Genomic DNA, 16752 nt, shown 5'->3' on the forward strand with positions numbered 1-16752 from the left:
GGATTTTCTCTAGTTCATTGAACAATGCTGTTTGTATTTTGAGAGGAACTGCATTGAATTTATAGATTGCTTTAGGCAGGATGGCCATTTTGACAATATTAATTCTTCCTATCCATGAGCATGGGATGTGTTTCTGTTTATTGGTATCTTCTTTAATTTCTCTTAAGAGTGTGTTGTAGTTTTCAGGGTATAGGTCTTTCACTTCCTTGGTTAGGTTTATTCCTAGGTCTTTTATTATTTTTGATGCAATTGTGAATGGAATTGTTTTCCTGATTTCTCTCTCTACTAGTTCATTGTAAGTGTATAGGAGTTCCACTGATTTCTGTTAATTAATTTTGTATCCTGCAACTTTGGTGAATTCAGATATTCGATCTAGTAGTTTTGGAGTGGATTCTTTAGGGTTTTTTATGTACAATATCATGTCATCTGCAAACAGGGACAGTTTAACTTCTTCTTTACCAATCTTGATTCCTTGTATTTCTTTGTGTAGTCTGATTGCTGTGGCTAGGACCTCCAGAAATATGTTGAATAGAAGTGGGTAGAGTGGGCATCCCTGTCTTGTTCCCAATCTTAAGTGTAATGCTTTCAACTTCCCTCTGTTAAGTATGATGTTGGCTGTTGGTTTGTCATATATGGCCTTTATTATGTTGAGGTACTTGCCCTCTATACACATTTTGTTGATAGTTTTTATAATGAAAGCTTTTTCTGCATCTATGGAGATGATCTTGTTGTTTTTGTCCTTTTTGTTGATGTGGTGGATGATGCTGATGGATTTTTGAATGTTGTATCATCCCTGCATCCCTGAGATGAATCCCACTTGACCATGGTGTATGACCCTCTTGATGTATTTTTGAATTCAGTTTGCTATTATTTTGTTGAGTATTTTTGCATCTGTATTCTTCAGGGATATTGGTCTGTTTCTTCCTTGGTCAGTCTTGGAAGGTTATGTTTTTCTAGGAAGTTGTCAGTTTCTCATAGGATTTCCAGTTTGATAGCATGTAGATTTTCATAGTATTCTCTAATAATTCTTTGTATTTCTGTGGGGTCCATCATGATTTTTCCTTTCTCATTTCTGATTCTGTTTAAATGTATAGATTCTCTTTTTCCCTTAATGAGTCTGGCTAGGGGTTTATCTATTTTGTTTATTTTCCCAAAGAACCAGCTATTGGTTTCATTGATTTTTTTCTATTATTTTATTCTTCTCAATTTTATTTATTTATTCTCTGATCTTTATTATGTCCCTCCTTCCACTGACATTTGGCCACATTTGTTCTTATTTTTCAAGTTTCAATAATTGTGAGTTTAGACAATTCATTTGGGATTGTTCTTCCTTCTTTACATAGGGCTTGATTCCTATAAACTTTCCTTTTTGAACTGCCTTCACTGCATCCCACAGAAGTTGGGGCTTTGTGCTGTTTTTGTCATTTGTCTCCATATATTGCTTGATCTCTGTTTTCATTTTGTTGTTGATCTATTGATTATTTAGGAGCATGTTGTTAAGCTCCTAATAAATAAAACCTCCATGTGTTTGTGAGCCTTTTGTTTTCATTGTACCATTTATTTCTAGTTTTGTACCTTTGTGATCTGAGGAGCTTGTTGGTAGAATTACAATCTTTTTGAATTTACTGAGGTTCTTTTTGTATCCTAGTACGTGGTCTATTCTGGAACATGCTCCATGTGCATTTGAGAAGAATGGTTATCCTGCTGCTTTGAGTGTAGAGTTCTGTTAATGTTTGTTATGTCCATCTGTTCTATTGCATTGTTCAGTGCCTCTGTGTCCTTACTTATTTTCTGTCTAATTGATCTGTCTTTTGGGTGAGTGGTGTGCTGAAGTCTCCTGGAATAAATGCATTGCATTCTATTTCCTCCTTTAATTCTGTTAGTATTTGTTTCACATATGTTGGTGCTCCTGTGTTAGGTGCATATATATTTATAATGGTTACATCCTCTTGTTGGACTGCCCCTTTTATCATTATGTAATGTCCTTCTTTGTCTCTTGTGACTTTCTTTCCTTTGAAGTCTATTTTTTCTTATGCAAGTCCTGCAATGCCTGCTTTTCTCTCCCTATTGTTTGCATGAAGTATCTTTTTCCATCCCTTCACTTTTAGTCTGTGTATATCTTTGTGTTTGAGGTGAGTCTTTTGTAAGCAGCATATAGATGGATCTTGCTTTTTTATCCATTCTATTACTCTGTGTATTTTGATGGGTGCATTTAGTCCATTTACATTTACGGTGATTATAGATAGACATGTACTTATTGAAATTGCAGGCTTTGGATTCGTGGTTACCAAAGGATCAAGCGTAGCTTCTTTCTATCTAACCATCTTACTTAACTGTCTTATTAAGTTATTATAAACACAGTCTGATGCTTCTTTATTTCTCTCCCTTTTTATTCTTCCTCGTCCATTCTTTATATGTTAGGTGTTTTATTCTGTACTCTTTTGTGTTTCCTTTGACTCCTTTTTGGATAGTTGATTTTATTTTTTGCTTTTAGTTAGTCTTTGATTGTTCTGCTTTCTTTGCTGTGATTTAATTTTCTCTGGTGACATTTATTTAGCTATAGGAGTGTTTCCATCTAGAGCAGTCCCTTTAAGATACACTGTAGAGGTGGTTTGTGGGATGCAAATTCTGTCAATTTTTGCTTGTCTGGGAATTGTTTAATCCCTCTTTCAAATTTAAATGATAATCATGCTGGATACAGTGTTCTTGGTTCAAGGCCCTTCTGTTTCATTGCATTAAATATATCATGCCATTCTCTTCTGGCCTGTAAGGTTTCTGTTGAGAAGTCTGATAATAGCCTGATGGGTTTTCCTTTGTAGGTGATCTTTTTTCTCTCTATGGCTGCCTTTAATACTCTGTCATTGTCTTTGATCTTTGCTTTTTTAATTATTATATGTCTTGGTGTTGTCCTCCTTGAGTTGCTTGTGTTGGCTGAGTGTGCTATTGTCTGAGAGACTATTTCCTTCCCCATCTTCAGGAAGTTTTAAGCAGTTATTTCTTCAAAGATGCTTCTATCCCCTTTTCACTCTCTTCTTCTGTGTAATATGAATATTGTTCCATTTGGATTGGTCACACAGTTCTCTTAATATTCTTTCATTCCTAGAGATCCTTTTATCTCTCTCTGCCTCAGCTTCTCTGTATTGCTGTTCTCTGAATTCTATTCCATTAACAGTCTCTTGCACCTCATCAAGTGTGCTCTTAAGCCCTTCTTTTGATTGTTTCATTTCTATTATCTCCCTCTGGACTTCATCCCTTAGCTCCTGCATATTTTTCTGCAGGCCCATCACCATGGTTATGACTTTTATTTTGAATTCTTTTTCAGGAAGATTGGTTATATCTATCTCACCAGGCCCTCTCTCTGGGGTTGTCTGAGTGATTTTTGAGTGGACGAGATTCTTCTGCCTTTTCATGGTGATAGAAGTGCTTGAAGGCAGGTGGCGTGTGCGTCAGCTGGGAGAACAAAGTCCCTTCCTGCTTGTTGGTTGCTTTGCCCTTCTCTGCTGCCTGTGCCATCTACCCGCACACTGGGAGGCTGTCCCTGGGAAAATACCTGAGCTGCAGTGGGGGTGGGGTGGCCCTCAGGATAGCCTAGCACACTGTGGGTGGTCAGAGCTGTACCCACACAGTGTGTGGGCACACTGTGAATGGCGTCCCTTCCTGCCTTCCAGACCTTGCTCAGGCTTCTGTTGCCTGTGCTGGTTACCCACACCCTGGGAGGCAGTCTCTGGAATAATCTCCTCATCTGCCTTAGGCGAGGCGGCCCTCTGGCTAGCCTAGAGCAGTGTGGGGGGTTACAGCCATGCCGGGTGTGTTCTCCTGCGAGAACAGCACCCCTTCGTGCCTTCCAGACCTTGCTCCAGCTTCTGCTGCCTGTACTGGTTACCCACACACTCGGAGCAGACTCTGGGCTAATCTCCTGAGCTGCCATGGGCAGGGAAGCCCTCAGGATAGCCCAGTGCACTGAGGGTGTTGGCAGACTCGCCTGGGTGTGTTCTCCTGCAAGAACAGCACCGCTTCATGAATTCTGGACCTTGCTCTGGCTTCCTCTGTCTGTCCCGGTTAGCTGTGCACTGGTAGGGGACTCTGTGTGGTTGCTGTGGGCAGGGCTGTTCTCTGACTGCTCTGCAGTGGTGGCAGGTCAGCTGTTTTTCTTGCAGCACTAGCCGGGGGGAATGAATGGCTCGGTGCTTATTGCCGTGCTTTGGGGCTGCTTTACCCCCCAGAGGGTTAGGGGGCCTGAAGCTCCTCAAGATTCCCAGCCTGCTGGGCTGAGTGTGCTGTGATGATTTTGTCCAGCTGTTGAGCCCTTGTCCCTTTAAGACTTCTGAAAAGTGCCTGCTTTTCTTTTGTCCCAGTGGAGCCGGCTGTCATGACCCATTCGCTGTCTCTATCTCAAATTTAAATTTGCAGTTTCTGTAATATCCAGCACACCATGCAATGTGTGTTTGTGCTCCTTGGGCAAATTACTAGGGCTGGTTATTTAGGAGATCTGTGCTTCCACTCAATCCCCACTCTGATTCTTTTCTTCCCACCAGTGAGCTGGGGGGTGGGGAGTGCTCGAGGCCCACCGGGTCACGGCTTTATATCTTACCCTTTTCATGAGATGCTGAGTTATTGCAGATGTAGCTGTAGTCTGGCTGTTGTACTCTATCTTCTGGTCTCCCTCTTAGGAATAGTTGTATTTTTAAAAATATGTATGATTTTGGGAGGAGATTTCTCCCGCCCTACTCACACCACCATCTTGAGCCTTTGACTTAGTTATTTTATAACTGGAAATTTGAAACTTTTCACTACATTTAGATGAGTTTGTCTTTCAAAAAAAGGGAGAAACCATACTTGTTGGAATGATCTTACGTACGTATTTGAAATGAAGCATCAGTAAGGCAGTATGGTATGTTGAAAAGGCCTCCAATTCAGAACACATAAATTACACCTACTATTAATAGAAGACATATTGTGGACTACACAGTCTGAAAGTGTTTTATAATCATTATTTTTTCACTTATGCATGGGATATAATTCTAAGACTCACACTATTATTGTGATGATCGATTCAGGTCAGGTATTTTAGAAATGCCCATATGTACATATCTAAAATGAAAGTGCTTTGTAAATAGGGAAGTATTCCGAGACCTATTTTATTGATATGAGGCTCTTTAAACAGCGAGCTGTTTCATTCTTGGCAAGCCCCTTACCTCCTCTGACTTCAGATTCCCCTCTTGGAAATTGAAGGCATTGAACTTGATGATCCCTAGATCATCTCCAGCTCTATTGACTCCAAGTTTGTTAAAAGAAAAACTACCATCATGGGCTCATCATTGGACTATGGGGAGTAGGGAAAGGACCCAGGAGAGACATGGCAAAGTGGGGATGAAGTAAGTAGGAAGAAAAACTCCATGACAACCATATCTCCAGAGAGCAAGAACCTGGGGCTTTTGTCCCTCTGCCTTTTCTCCTGGCACCACCGCCCTTGACAACACATTTGAGAGAACCCTGTGTGGGCATCTTTCTGGCTGTGAGTGACAGCCAGTTAATAGTCTTATGCTCTTGCTTAGAGTGTAATAGGGATCACCAGGAAAACTCCTTTGGAAAAGAAATAAGCAACTTCAACCTTTGATGAGAACTCTGTGTTCCTGGGAGATCTGGGTCAAGGTGAGAGGGCAAGATTAGAGGGATCAGTGGATTCTGTGCTGTCTCAATAGCCGTGTGTTCCTCCCGGTAGGACCTGTGTGGACAAGTCTTGTGGTCCTCAGTGTCCCCCGTTCATCACTCTCCCTCCCCCCACCTCCACACCCTCCACTTATGGCCCTTCCTTGGGTTATTTCATTACTCATGATGTCTGACCTTTAACGAAAAGATTAATCTCTTAACTAAAAGTTTAGGTATTGCTTTGGAATGAGGGATAGAAATTGAGTCCTAGTTCTACAGTTCTTTAAGGATGTGGTCGTGAACTCTGTTACCTTCTCTTTTTTCACCTGTAAATGAGGATAATAGGATCATATAGTATCTACTGAGACACTGTCTATTGAGCCTAACACATTTCAGAAGTTCATAACTGAACTCTGAATAAAAAGTACTAATCTAATGAATTTTGGGAGAGTTTCCTAAGATCAAAACATGCTTGTCTGTGTTTCCTAAAATCATCTATCCCAAAGACCCTTTCATTTAAATTTTTTGGTTGAGGAATGTGTTTTACAATAATAATTAATATGGTATATATGTAAGTATATTTCTTTGATTCATATGTTCTGAGTATTAACAGACAAGCTGATCACTACATAATGACAGGACAGAGTGCTCATGTATATTTCCAGTGGCCTTTTGAAATACTTCAAATTGTTTTCCATTGTCAACTTTGGAGACTCTGGGCTATGGAGGCACTAGTGCTGGTGACACAATCTCAGAGATGCCCCACCCAAGTAGAGGCAGAGCTGGTCTGTCTCTCTTAGATTCTTTTACTTACAGTTTTCTTCATTCAGCAGTATTCTGACTTTCTTTACTGGATTTTGTACCCTGTACAACCTTGCCAACTGACCATGTCCTTAGTAGGTCAGATTGGAAAAGGTTTGGATTAACTATATTCACATAGTAAGATCTTCAACCATATTAATGTCAAGCACTGTTTCTTCTCCAAAATGTCTTGGGAAATGCTGAGCACATGGAAAAAGTGAATCAAACAGAGTATGTTCAAAATTTTTTCTCTTTTTCTCTAGTTTGCCAAATTTGAACAACATTTTCAGGATCAAGTTTTTCATAAGTAAAACAATCCACAATTCACTTTTTTGAGGGGAATGGTGAATTACACAGAATACATTTAGCTTTGGCTACTGCTGTTATCAGAATATGATAAAAAATGAAGAATTTTAGTGTGACTGCTTCATCAAAGTTTGGATTCTTTTGCCGAATTTAATCTATCATGTTAGTATTTTGGAGATGTATGTGCAAGTTTATAATTTTAAAAGATTTTCATTGACTCTAACTCATTTTGGATAAACAATTGAGAAATTGCATGGCAGGATTCTGTGCAAAGCGTAGCAGAGAGATTTCAACTTTATCAACCATAATTGATAAGATATGTGTATTTTTTAAATGTCACACTCAAAACTGTTTAAAAACAGCATGGTGGGAAGTTTTCTCTTGATTTGTTGTTCTTCATATTATAAATGTATGTGGTTTGTCTTCATGGCTCCAGGTGATTTATTTGCTTTTCCATGAGGTCTGAGTCTACATCTGCCTAGAGGCAATGATGCCTGAGTGTCTGTAAGGCTGATGATGTTTCAGGAAATTCCCCACGTTAACCCATAAAGCTCTAGGACCCCTGGAATTCCTGTCCATGAGGACAACTGATACTCATGGCTATCTGTAAGCAATGATATGAGAGCCAACTTCTATTGAAACAGTTATGTGTGCCAGATCATGTACTGAGCATTTTAGTGAATTTCCTCAAATATATATCCCTCCAGTACCATTATGGTTCAGGAGCTCTCCTTGTTTTCACTTAGTGTAAGTGGCCAATCTCAGTGTGTTTAAGCCACTGGGACTGGTACATAGAGCAAGAGGGTATCAGAACAAAGACTTCAAAGTCTGAACCTGTAACTACAGTGCCATGCTATTCCTCGGGTAGCAAAATACCCTAAGTTGATAATACACTGGGGTCAATAGTGAACTGTACTAGCCTCCCTTTGGTATATTTCTATGAAGGCATCCCTAGGACATTTATTCTATAACTTTATTGAGCTCACATGCTGTGTCTCCCAGAATATTATGAAAGTTATAAATTGTGTTACAATTTTCAGGTCTATTTGGAGATGATACATTAAACACATTTATATAAACTTTTGGGAAATTATTAGTAACAGGGTAAAGAATTTTTTCATGGAAAATAGAAGAAATTTAAAAATATGTTCAAATAACCATGTGGAACAGAAGTACTATTTCAAAATGATATGCACTGATGCTGCTCATGCTTTTGATTATATACATAATTATCAGAGGTGTTTAAAAATCCTTTTTTTCATCATTGATCTCTACTTCATATATAATAATCAGTATAATAAACACATGTATAATGATCTATTGTTTTTATAGTCTAAGTCAAATTTCTACATATATCTTCAATTGTCATGGCACCTCCTGCATTAATAGAGAACCTGACACTGAACAGATACTCCTTAACAATTCGAGATGAAAAGCCAAGGTTTTAGCACCAGGACAGTAAGCATTTCCCTTTTTCTGGTGCTCAGTGAAGAAAAAAGATGGCACATAGGGAATTGTCATGCGGTCACATTTCACTTGAGTCAGCAATGCACTACCTTGTCTCTTTTCTGATCTTAGGAGCACCAAGGCTATGATTAGAAGAGAAAATATTACAGAGATCACCCACTTCATCCTCTTGGGGTTCTCGGATTTTTCCAGGTTCAAAGCAGTTCTCTTTGTTGTGTTCCTGGTGATCTACGTTACAACTCTGACTTGGAACCTGAGCCTCATCATCTTAATAAGGATGGATTCCCACCTCCACACACCCATGTACTTCTTCCTCAGTAAACTGTCCTTCCTAGATATCTGCTATGTGACCTCCACAGCCCCCAAGATGCTCTCTGACTTCTTCCAAGAACAGCATACTATAACCCTAGTGGGTTGTGCTATTCAGTACTTCTTCTTTGCAGCCCTGGGACTGACTGAGACTTGCCTCATGACAGCCATGGCCTATGACCGCTATGCTGCCATTTGTAATCCACTTCTCTACTCATCAATCATGTCACCCACCCTCTGTGTTGGGATGGTGCTGGGATCCTACATGGCTGGAATCTCTGGTTCTGTATCCCAAGTGTGTGCCATTCTTCAACTCCAATTCTGTGGGCCTAATGTCATTCGCCACTTCTTCTGTGACATGCCGCAGCTGTTAGTCCTGTCCTGCTCTGACATTTTCTTTGCCAAACTCTTACTTGCTATATTAGTAATGATCTTTGGGATAATAAATGCCCTTGTTGTCATGATATCCTATGTCTATATTGTCATCTCCATCATGAAGATCACTACCGCTAAAGGCAGGTCGAAGGCTTTCAACACCTGTGCTGCTCACCTGACAGTAGTTTCCCTCTTCTATACCTCAAGTAGCTTTGTCTATTTGAGTTCCAGCTCTGGCGGTCCTTCCAATTTCGACAGATTTGCATCAGTCTTCTACACAGTGGTGATTCCCATGTTGAACCCATTGATTTACAGTCTGAGGAACAAGGAAATCAAAGATGCCTTGAAGAGGTTTCAGAAGAAGGGAGGGTATTGCTGACATCACAGATTCTGAGATTTTTAAATATATTATACCTTCAAAATTGTCTGAATGCACAATACTGAGCATATGAACAGACTGCTACACATTTCACACTGCCTTTGGACAAAGAAGGTTTAATTTGATGTAAGTAATATACCACATTTGACTAAGAGGTGATACAAGTCCACACAAACTGTATATATTTAAGTCTTGGAGCTTCATAACTTTCAGTCTACATGAAGGGAGGTCTCATCATTTATTAATTGGTCCACATGTATTTGTGAAACATTAAGGTTTTGAAACTTTTTGCCTCTTTTTGATTGTGATACTGAGCCATGAGAAACACCTGGCAGAGGCTCCAGGAGTATAAAACCCCTGTCTACTAACTATTTTAATGCAATGACATGACGGAGATCGAAATTTTTTGTTTCTGACCCGAGGGGAAGAAAACAGAGGTAGGGTTTGGGCATTTGGATGGAAACAAAGCTATGCAGTTGGTCTGATTTTGCCTTCTGTGAACACCATCTGAGACAGGTAATGTTTGTTTAAGGTCTCCTTAGTGCTAATCATCTAATAAAGTTTTCATCACATCCTCATCTGTACCAGCTGTAGTCTTTGGAAGAAAGAGGTGGTTTCAATCATAAAGTTGAATAGACCGAAGGATGTGGGCCCTGCAGTGCCATTTACTTATGAGTCTAATGATGTAGTTTCTGGCCTTTAGGGTCCAATGGGGATTTTTGTTGGGAGATGCATTCAAATTTCATGTCAAAACCAATAGTAATTTTTCAGAGTGTGGGACTCAAACTTCTCTTTCTTTCCTGCATTAAATTCAGAAAATTTACCTTGGTTTACATAGCCAGTGGTTGACACTATCAAATTGTTTCTGATATTTCAGCATCTGTTCATATTTGGGAAGAGGAGACGTGTGAGAATTCGTTGTAATAATAGAATACTGATATTCAATATTCCTAAACTGAAGAATAAATAGGGAAAACTGTTATACATCATCTCCTATTGTCCATTTTCTCCTCCAATGATTTTTGATTACATGAAATAATATAAAAGATGGAGTAGAATGGTTAGAGTTACTTTAATTCTGATATGTTTCTGGAAGCCTTAAAGACCATGAGATAAAATGAATAGTAGGATGGGCAGAGTTCTCAACTCTGGCCAGGTGTTATAAATGTTTTGGGCTTTGTGATGTGATTAAAAGAACAGCAACATACGTAATAGCACTGACTATTGATTTGCCTGATTGATATCAGACTTGAATAAGCTGATACAAAATAGTTGTCATTACAATTACAGATTATCTTTGGCAATTCATTTAATACTTAATGATATTTTGAGTGTGAATTCTGCTCAGTGACATGAATTATTTCATTTAGTTAAGAACTGTAAGTGAAGAGGTATTTGTAGGCTTTGCTAAATCTTTCATGACCTTCCACATGAGCAGGACTGAGCTGAGGGAAATTACTGCACCTCTGGGAAAGTATGTGAGTGCTTTCCTCCTGCCCAGGAAAGAAATGCCGTACGAACAGGTGTGTGGCCTCTGTGCCCCCATAGGCGTGCTATCTGAGGCATTGCTTCTGAAAAACGTATAATGATGGGTGACAGGTCTGTTTCTATGGGGCCATGAGATCTTCCTTAGGTGACAGACCTCTGTTAGGTTTATAAGATAGTATTTATTAGCTCTTGTGAAAAATACTGCAATAAATGTGGAGGTGCAGGTATCTTTAAATATCCTATTTTTATTTCCACTGCATATATAGGCAGAAGTAGTATTGCTGGGTCCTATGGCAGTCCTACTAATAGCAATTTGAGGAATTCCATACTATTTTTAATTGTGGCTGAAAGAATTTACTTTCTCCAATGAGTGTATAATGGTCCGTTTTGTACATCTCCTCAATGTCCTCACCAACACGGTATCTTTTGTCTTCTTGATGTCGGCCATTCTAAAGGTGTACTGTGAATCTCATTTTGGTTTTCCTTTTGCATTTCCTGTGTTGTTAGTGTTGTTCAGTACCTTTTCACATACCTGTTGGCCATTTGGATGTCTTATTGGAAAAATTTCTCTTCAGTTCTTTTGCCCATATTTTATTAGCTTGTTTGTTGTTTTGTTCTTGAGTTGTATGAGTTCTTTGTATCTATGGGTATCAACCCCTTATCTAATAGAGTTTACAAATATTTTATGATATATGGTTAACAGATATTTTGTATCTTTCTCTGTGTTGCCTTTTCACTGATGCTTGATTGCTTCTTTTGTTGTGCAGAGGCTTTTTAGTTTTATGTAATCCAATTTGTTGATTTTTCCTTTTGTTCCTTTTGCTTTTGAAGCCATATCCTAAAAATTGTTTCTGTGACCAATGTCAAGGAGTTCATTTCCTATCTTTTATTCTAGGAATCTTATGGTTTCATGTCAAATCTTTAATTTATTCATGGTTAATGCTTGTGAGTGGTGGACGATAGAAGTCCAATTTCATTCTTACGCATGTAGTTATTCCATTTTTCCAACACTATTTTTTTTAGAGACGAGCCGTCCCTATTGCACATTTTTTACTTTCTTTCACATATTAGAATATGTTCCAAACAAAACAAGATAAAACTCTAGAAACAGACCTATAAATGCAAGAGTTTATTTACATTTTTTGTAAATATTTACAAATTTGTTGTTGGCTTATTTTTTTTTGTTGGCTTATCTATTTTTATGGTAGGCCCATATTGTTTTGGTTAGCATAGCCTGTGGCCTAATTTGAAGTCATGTATGTGATGCTTCCAGTTTTGTTCTTTTTCAGAAGTGCTTTGGCTATTGAGTGTCTTTTGTGGTTTCATGCAAATTTTAGTATTGTGTTTTCTATTCCTGTGAAAAATGCCATGAGAATTTTGATAGAGATTCTGTTGAATATAGAGATGGGTGTGAGTAATGTGGACATTTGAAGAATATTGATTTTGTTCCAGGAACACAAGTTATCTTTCCATTTGTTTGTGTCTTCAGTTTCTTTCAGAGATTATTGTACTTTTCATACTACAATCTTTCACTTCCTTGATTAAGTTTACTACTAAGTATTTTATTGTTTCTAATGTTATGGTGAATATGTTAATATTATTTACTTCTTTTCCAGATGTTTTATTGTTAGTGCATAGGAGTGCAACTAGTTTCTGTATGGTGATTTTATATCCTGCTACATAATGAATCTGCTCCAACAGATTATTGTTTGAATATCTAGGATTTTTTAAAATATAAGAATATATCATCTTCAATAATGACAATTTTCCTTTTTTTTGTGGAGATGCCATTCATTCCTTTCTTTGCCTGATTGTTCTAGCTAGGACTTCCAGTACTGTGTTGAAAAGGAGGAGTGAGATAAGGCATACTTGCTTTGTTCTTAATCTTAGAGAACAAATTTCAATCCTTCTATTTTTCATATTGTTAGGTGTGAGTTTGTGATATATGGCCTTAATTGTGTTGTGGTATGTTCCTTCGAATATTCAATTTGATGAAGTTTTTATTTTGTCAATTTTTTTTAGCATCTTTTGAGATCATATAATTTTTATCATTTATTCTATTAATGCAGTGTGTCTAATTTATGGACTTTATGATGTGAACCATCCTTGCAAATCAGGGATGAATTCATCTTGATCACGGTGTCTGATCTTTTTGATGTGTTGTGGAATTAAGCTTATCAATATTTTGTCAAGAATTTTTGCATCTGTATTCATCACAGCCATTGGTATATAGTTTTGATTTCTTAAAGGGTCCTTATTTATTTTTGATATAAGGATAATGTTAACACCATATATAGTTTAGCATAAGGCTTGGGGTTAATGTTAGGATTAGCTTTATTTCTTTTTTTTGTTAGTCTTGGGAAGGTTTGTCAATTTGTTTACCTTTAAAATACTAGCTTTTAGTTTCTTTATCATTTCTTTCACTTTTATCATCTTTAATCCACTTATTTCCACTGTGATCTTTGTTATCTCCTTATTCATGCTCACTTTTTCATGGTCTGTATTTTCATATCTATGTTCATGTTTTGAGAAGTTAATTTATGTGAATCTCTTAACTGTACAGATGTACTTTTGTTGATGTGTAGATGCTGAGTTTTAGTTGTCAAAAGGGGACAGGAGGTTCTGGTTCAGGTAAGTAGTCCAGGTGGACCCTGAACTCATCTCTTCCCAGAAACACAGAAAATCTACAGTTCCATACAGTGCAATTTTCTCTGAGAGAAGTTCATCAGCTAGCTGACTCTTTCATGTGCAACTAAGAAAAAAGCCATGTTGAGACAGGGAAGACAGATAGAGAGTCAGTCTCCACGGTAACCCCATCCCTGGGCACAGTCATATGCAACTCCCAGATTCTCCTTGAATAGTGAAGAGGTTGGTCCAACAGCCAGTGTCCCAACAATGAAGATTCCTTCTGAGGCATGATGCCCCGAATAAATTCTAGCTCTGAAAGTCAACTGGACTTAAATCCACAAGGCCAACAAAATTAAAGCATAGAGATATTTCTCACGGATTTTCTCCCAGGTCTTAGTGCAGAGGTAGCATTCTGAAAGATCCAGCTCCCAGCACCTCAGTGAAAAAGACCTATTTGAATATTGTAAAAGCTGCAGACGAGTGTGAGGCTTCTAATTCAACATACACCTCCCAACAGAATGCAATCTTGGCTGGAGACTAGGGCGGTCTGCAGGTGCCAGCTTTGCATAGCCTCCATGCACCACTCCAGGTCACCAGTCTCTCCTGGGAGGGAGTTTGTGCACATACTTGGTGCCCCAGGTTTTGTGATTGCTGCTCAGAGGATACATCCCTTGTCTGCCTGGCTCTGTTGGTTACTGGGGCTTGCACTCATGGGTCACAGAGGTCTGTAGCAAACAAACAAATAGTCCTTAACAGACTGTCATCCCCAGAGCTCAGTGCAGAGGGCATAGAAAGAAGCACCTATCCTCAGTATTTCATCAAAATAAATCTACTTACCTACTTTCAAAATGCTTACTGCGTGTCTAGTACCAATTACCCTGCCTCTAGTTGTTGAATGGGAACCCTCTCTTTTGGGTCACTGACTGCTATTGTTATGCCATAAACTACTAGGAGCTACTAAGAAGACCAAAGGCTGCTGGGAAATCACAAAGGTTTGGGAGATAATTATGAGATAAGGCCCAGATGGATGATAAATTTCATCTACACAGATACACCATTAATACTAGGAGAGGTAGTGGTTGTTTTCTTTTTTATGCACAGAAACCAATACACAGAATACAGAAAAATGAACAGAGGAATATGTCCAATGAAAAGAACAAGGTAAAACTCTAGAAAAGACTTACTGAAGTAGGGGTAAATGATTTACCTGATGAGTAGTTCCAATTATGATGATAAATATTTTCACCAAGTTTAGGAGACTTTAAATGAACAAAATGAGTGTTTCAATAAAGGGTTACAAAATATTAGAAATTGTCAAATAGAATCACATAGAGGCAGAATAATATAAAATGAAAAATTCAAAAGAGATTCAGCCATACTGGTTAAACTAGAAAAAGTATCAATGAAATTGAAGATAGGTCAATGCAATTCATTATTTCAGAAGAGCAAAAAGAATAAAGGATGAAAAGAGTGAATGTAGCTTAATGGACTTACAGGACACTATCAAATCCATCTGTATTTTCATTATAGAAGTCTCTGAAGGTGAAAGGAGAGTGAAATGGATGAAAGCTTATTTTAATAAGTAATGGTTGAAAATATCCCCTACCTGGGGGAAGTAATGGACGTCCAGATCTAGGAATCGCAGAGTACTCTAAATAATATAAATCCAAAAAGAACCACACCACAGTGTCTTATAAATAAAATATAAAAATATGGAAACAAAAATCTTCAACTGAAGGAGAAAAACAACTTGCTATGTACAAGAGAACCTAAGGAAGACTATTAGTAAGTTTTCCAGCAGAAATTTTGCAGGCCTAAGAGTGAGTGGCACAATATATTTAATGTGTTGAAAAATATATGCCATCCAAGGACAGTCTACTGTGATAAGCTGTCTTTCATAATCGAAAGAGACATAAGGAGTTTATCAGAAAAGGAAACCTAAAGAGTTTACAAGATTAGATTTTTTTGTAGATCATTATTTTTTATTGAAGGGTAGTTGACACAGTATTACATTAGTTTCAGGTGTACAACACAGTGATTCAGCATTTATATACATGATAATTCTAGCTACCAGCTATCAGTATACAAAGTTGTTAAAATATTTTGACTATATTCCTTATGCTATACAATACATCCCATTACTTATTTATTTTACAATTGAAAGTGTGTACTTTTTTTTTCTTTTGAGAGGGCATCTCTCATATTTATTGATCAAATGGTTGTTAACAACAATAAAATTCTGTATAGGGGATTCAATGCTCAATGCACAATCATTAATCCACCCCAAGCCTAATTTTTGTCAGTCTCCAATCTTCTGAAGCATAGCGAACAAGTTCTTATATGGAGAACAAATGCTTACATAGTGAATAAGTTACATGGTGAACAGTACAAGGGCAGTCATCACAGAAACTTTCAGTTTTGCTCATGCATTATGAACTATAAACAACCAGTTCAAATATGAATAATTGTTTGATTTTTATACTTGATTAATATGTGGATACCACATTTCTCTATTATTATTATTTTAAATAAAATGCTGCAGTGGTAGGTAGATACAAGTTAAAGGTAGAAAACATAGTTTAGTGTTGTAAGAGAGCAAATGTAGATGATCAGGTGTGTGCCTGTAGACTATGTGTTAATCCAAGCTAGACAAGGGCAATAAAACATCCACGGATGCAGAAGATTTCTCTCAGAACAGGGGGTGTGTGGTTCTAAGCCTCACCTCTGTTGATCCCCAATTTCTCACCTGATGGCTCCCCTGCGACTGTGCCTGTCTTAGGTTGTTCCTCCCTTGAGGAATCTTACCTGTCTCTGGCTAACCAGTCATCTTCCGGGGCCATACAGGGAAATGTAAAGTTGGTAAGTGAGAGAGAAGCCTTATTGTTTGAAAAGGTTAGCTTTTTACTTCTTTGCATATTTATGCCCTGTGGCTTCTATGCCCAGCATTTGTCTTGAGGTACCTTTACCACTTGGAAGAATTATGATACTCGGTAAATTCGATATGAGGCACGAATTCTATTTAAGGGTTGTAATTAGGAAGGAAGAAGAAAATCTATAGAAGTAGCAGGTGGAGGAAAACATGGGAAGTTTGATTATTTCTTTGACATATCTTCTTGTAGAGTAACTTCAGCATGTATAGGTTTTAAACTACTAATTAAATTGCGCACACACATTAACATAATAGGAGTATAGTTACATAACCAAAGCAGACCTATAATTATCAGCCATCTCCAGTGAAACCAAGAAAACCAGTTAGGCACCTTAGGCATTTGTGAAAACTTATCTATGATATGGTGGATATTGTCCAACTGAACTTGAACAGTCTGAGAGAAATCAGACAAATTAAAACA

The 16752-nt window shown here is 37.9% G+C and overlaps 1 protein-coding gene across 1 annotated transcript; it reads left to right on the plus strand.

The window, feature by feature from the left end:
- The first annotated feature begins 8347 nt into the window (after positions 1-8347).
- On the plus strand, positions 8348-9286 carry LOC118909755 (olfactory receptor 5AN1-like). The gene has a single exon (XM_036880495.2). It carries the CDS (start codon positions 8348-8350, stop codon positions 9284-9286), a length of 939 nt encoding a protein of 312 aa, XP_036736390.2.
- Positions 9287-16752: the final 7466 nt, after the last annotated feature.

The sequence above is a fragment of the Manis pentadactyla genome, chromosome 9 (assembly GCF_030020395.1).
Source record: "Manis pentadactyla isolate mManPen7 chromosome 9, mManPen7.hap1, whole genome shotgun sequence".
Taxonomy (NCBI): Eukaryota; Metazoa; Chordata; class Mammalia; order Pholidota; family Manidae; genus Manis; species Manis pentadactyla.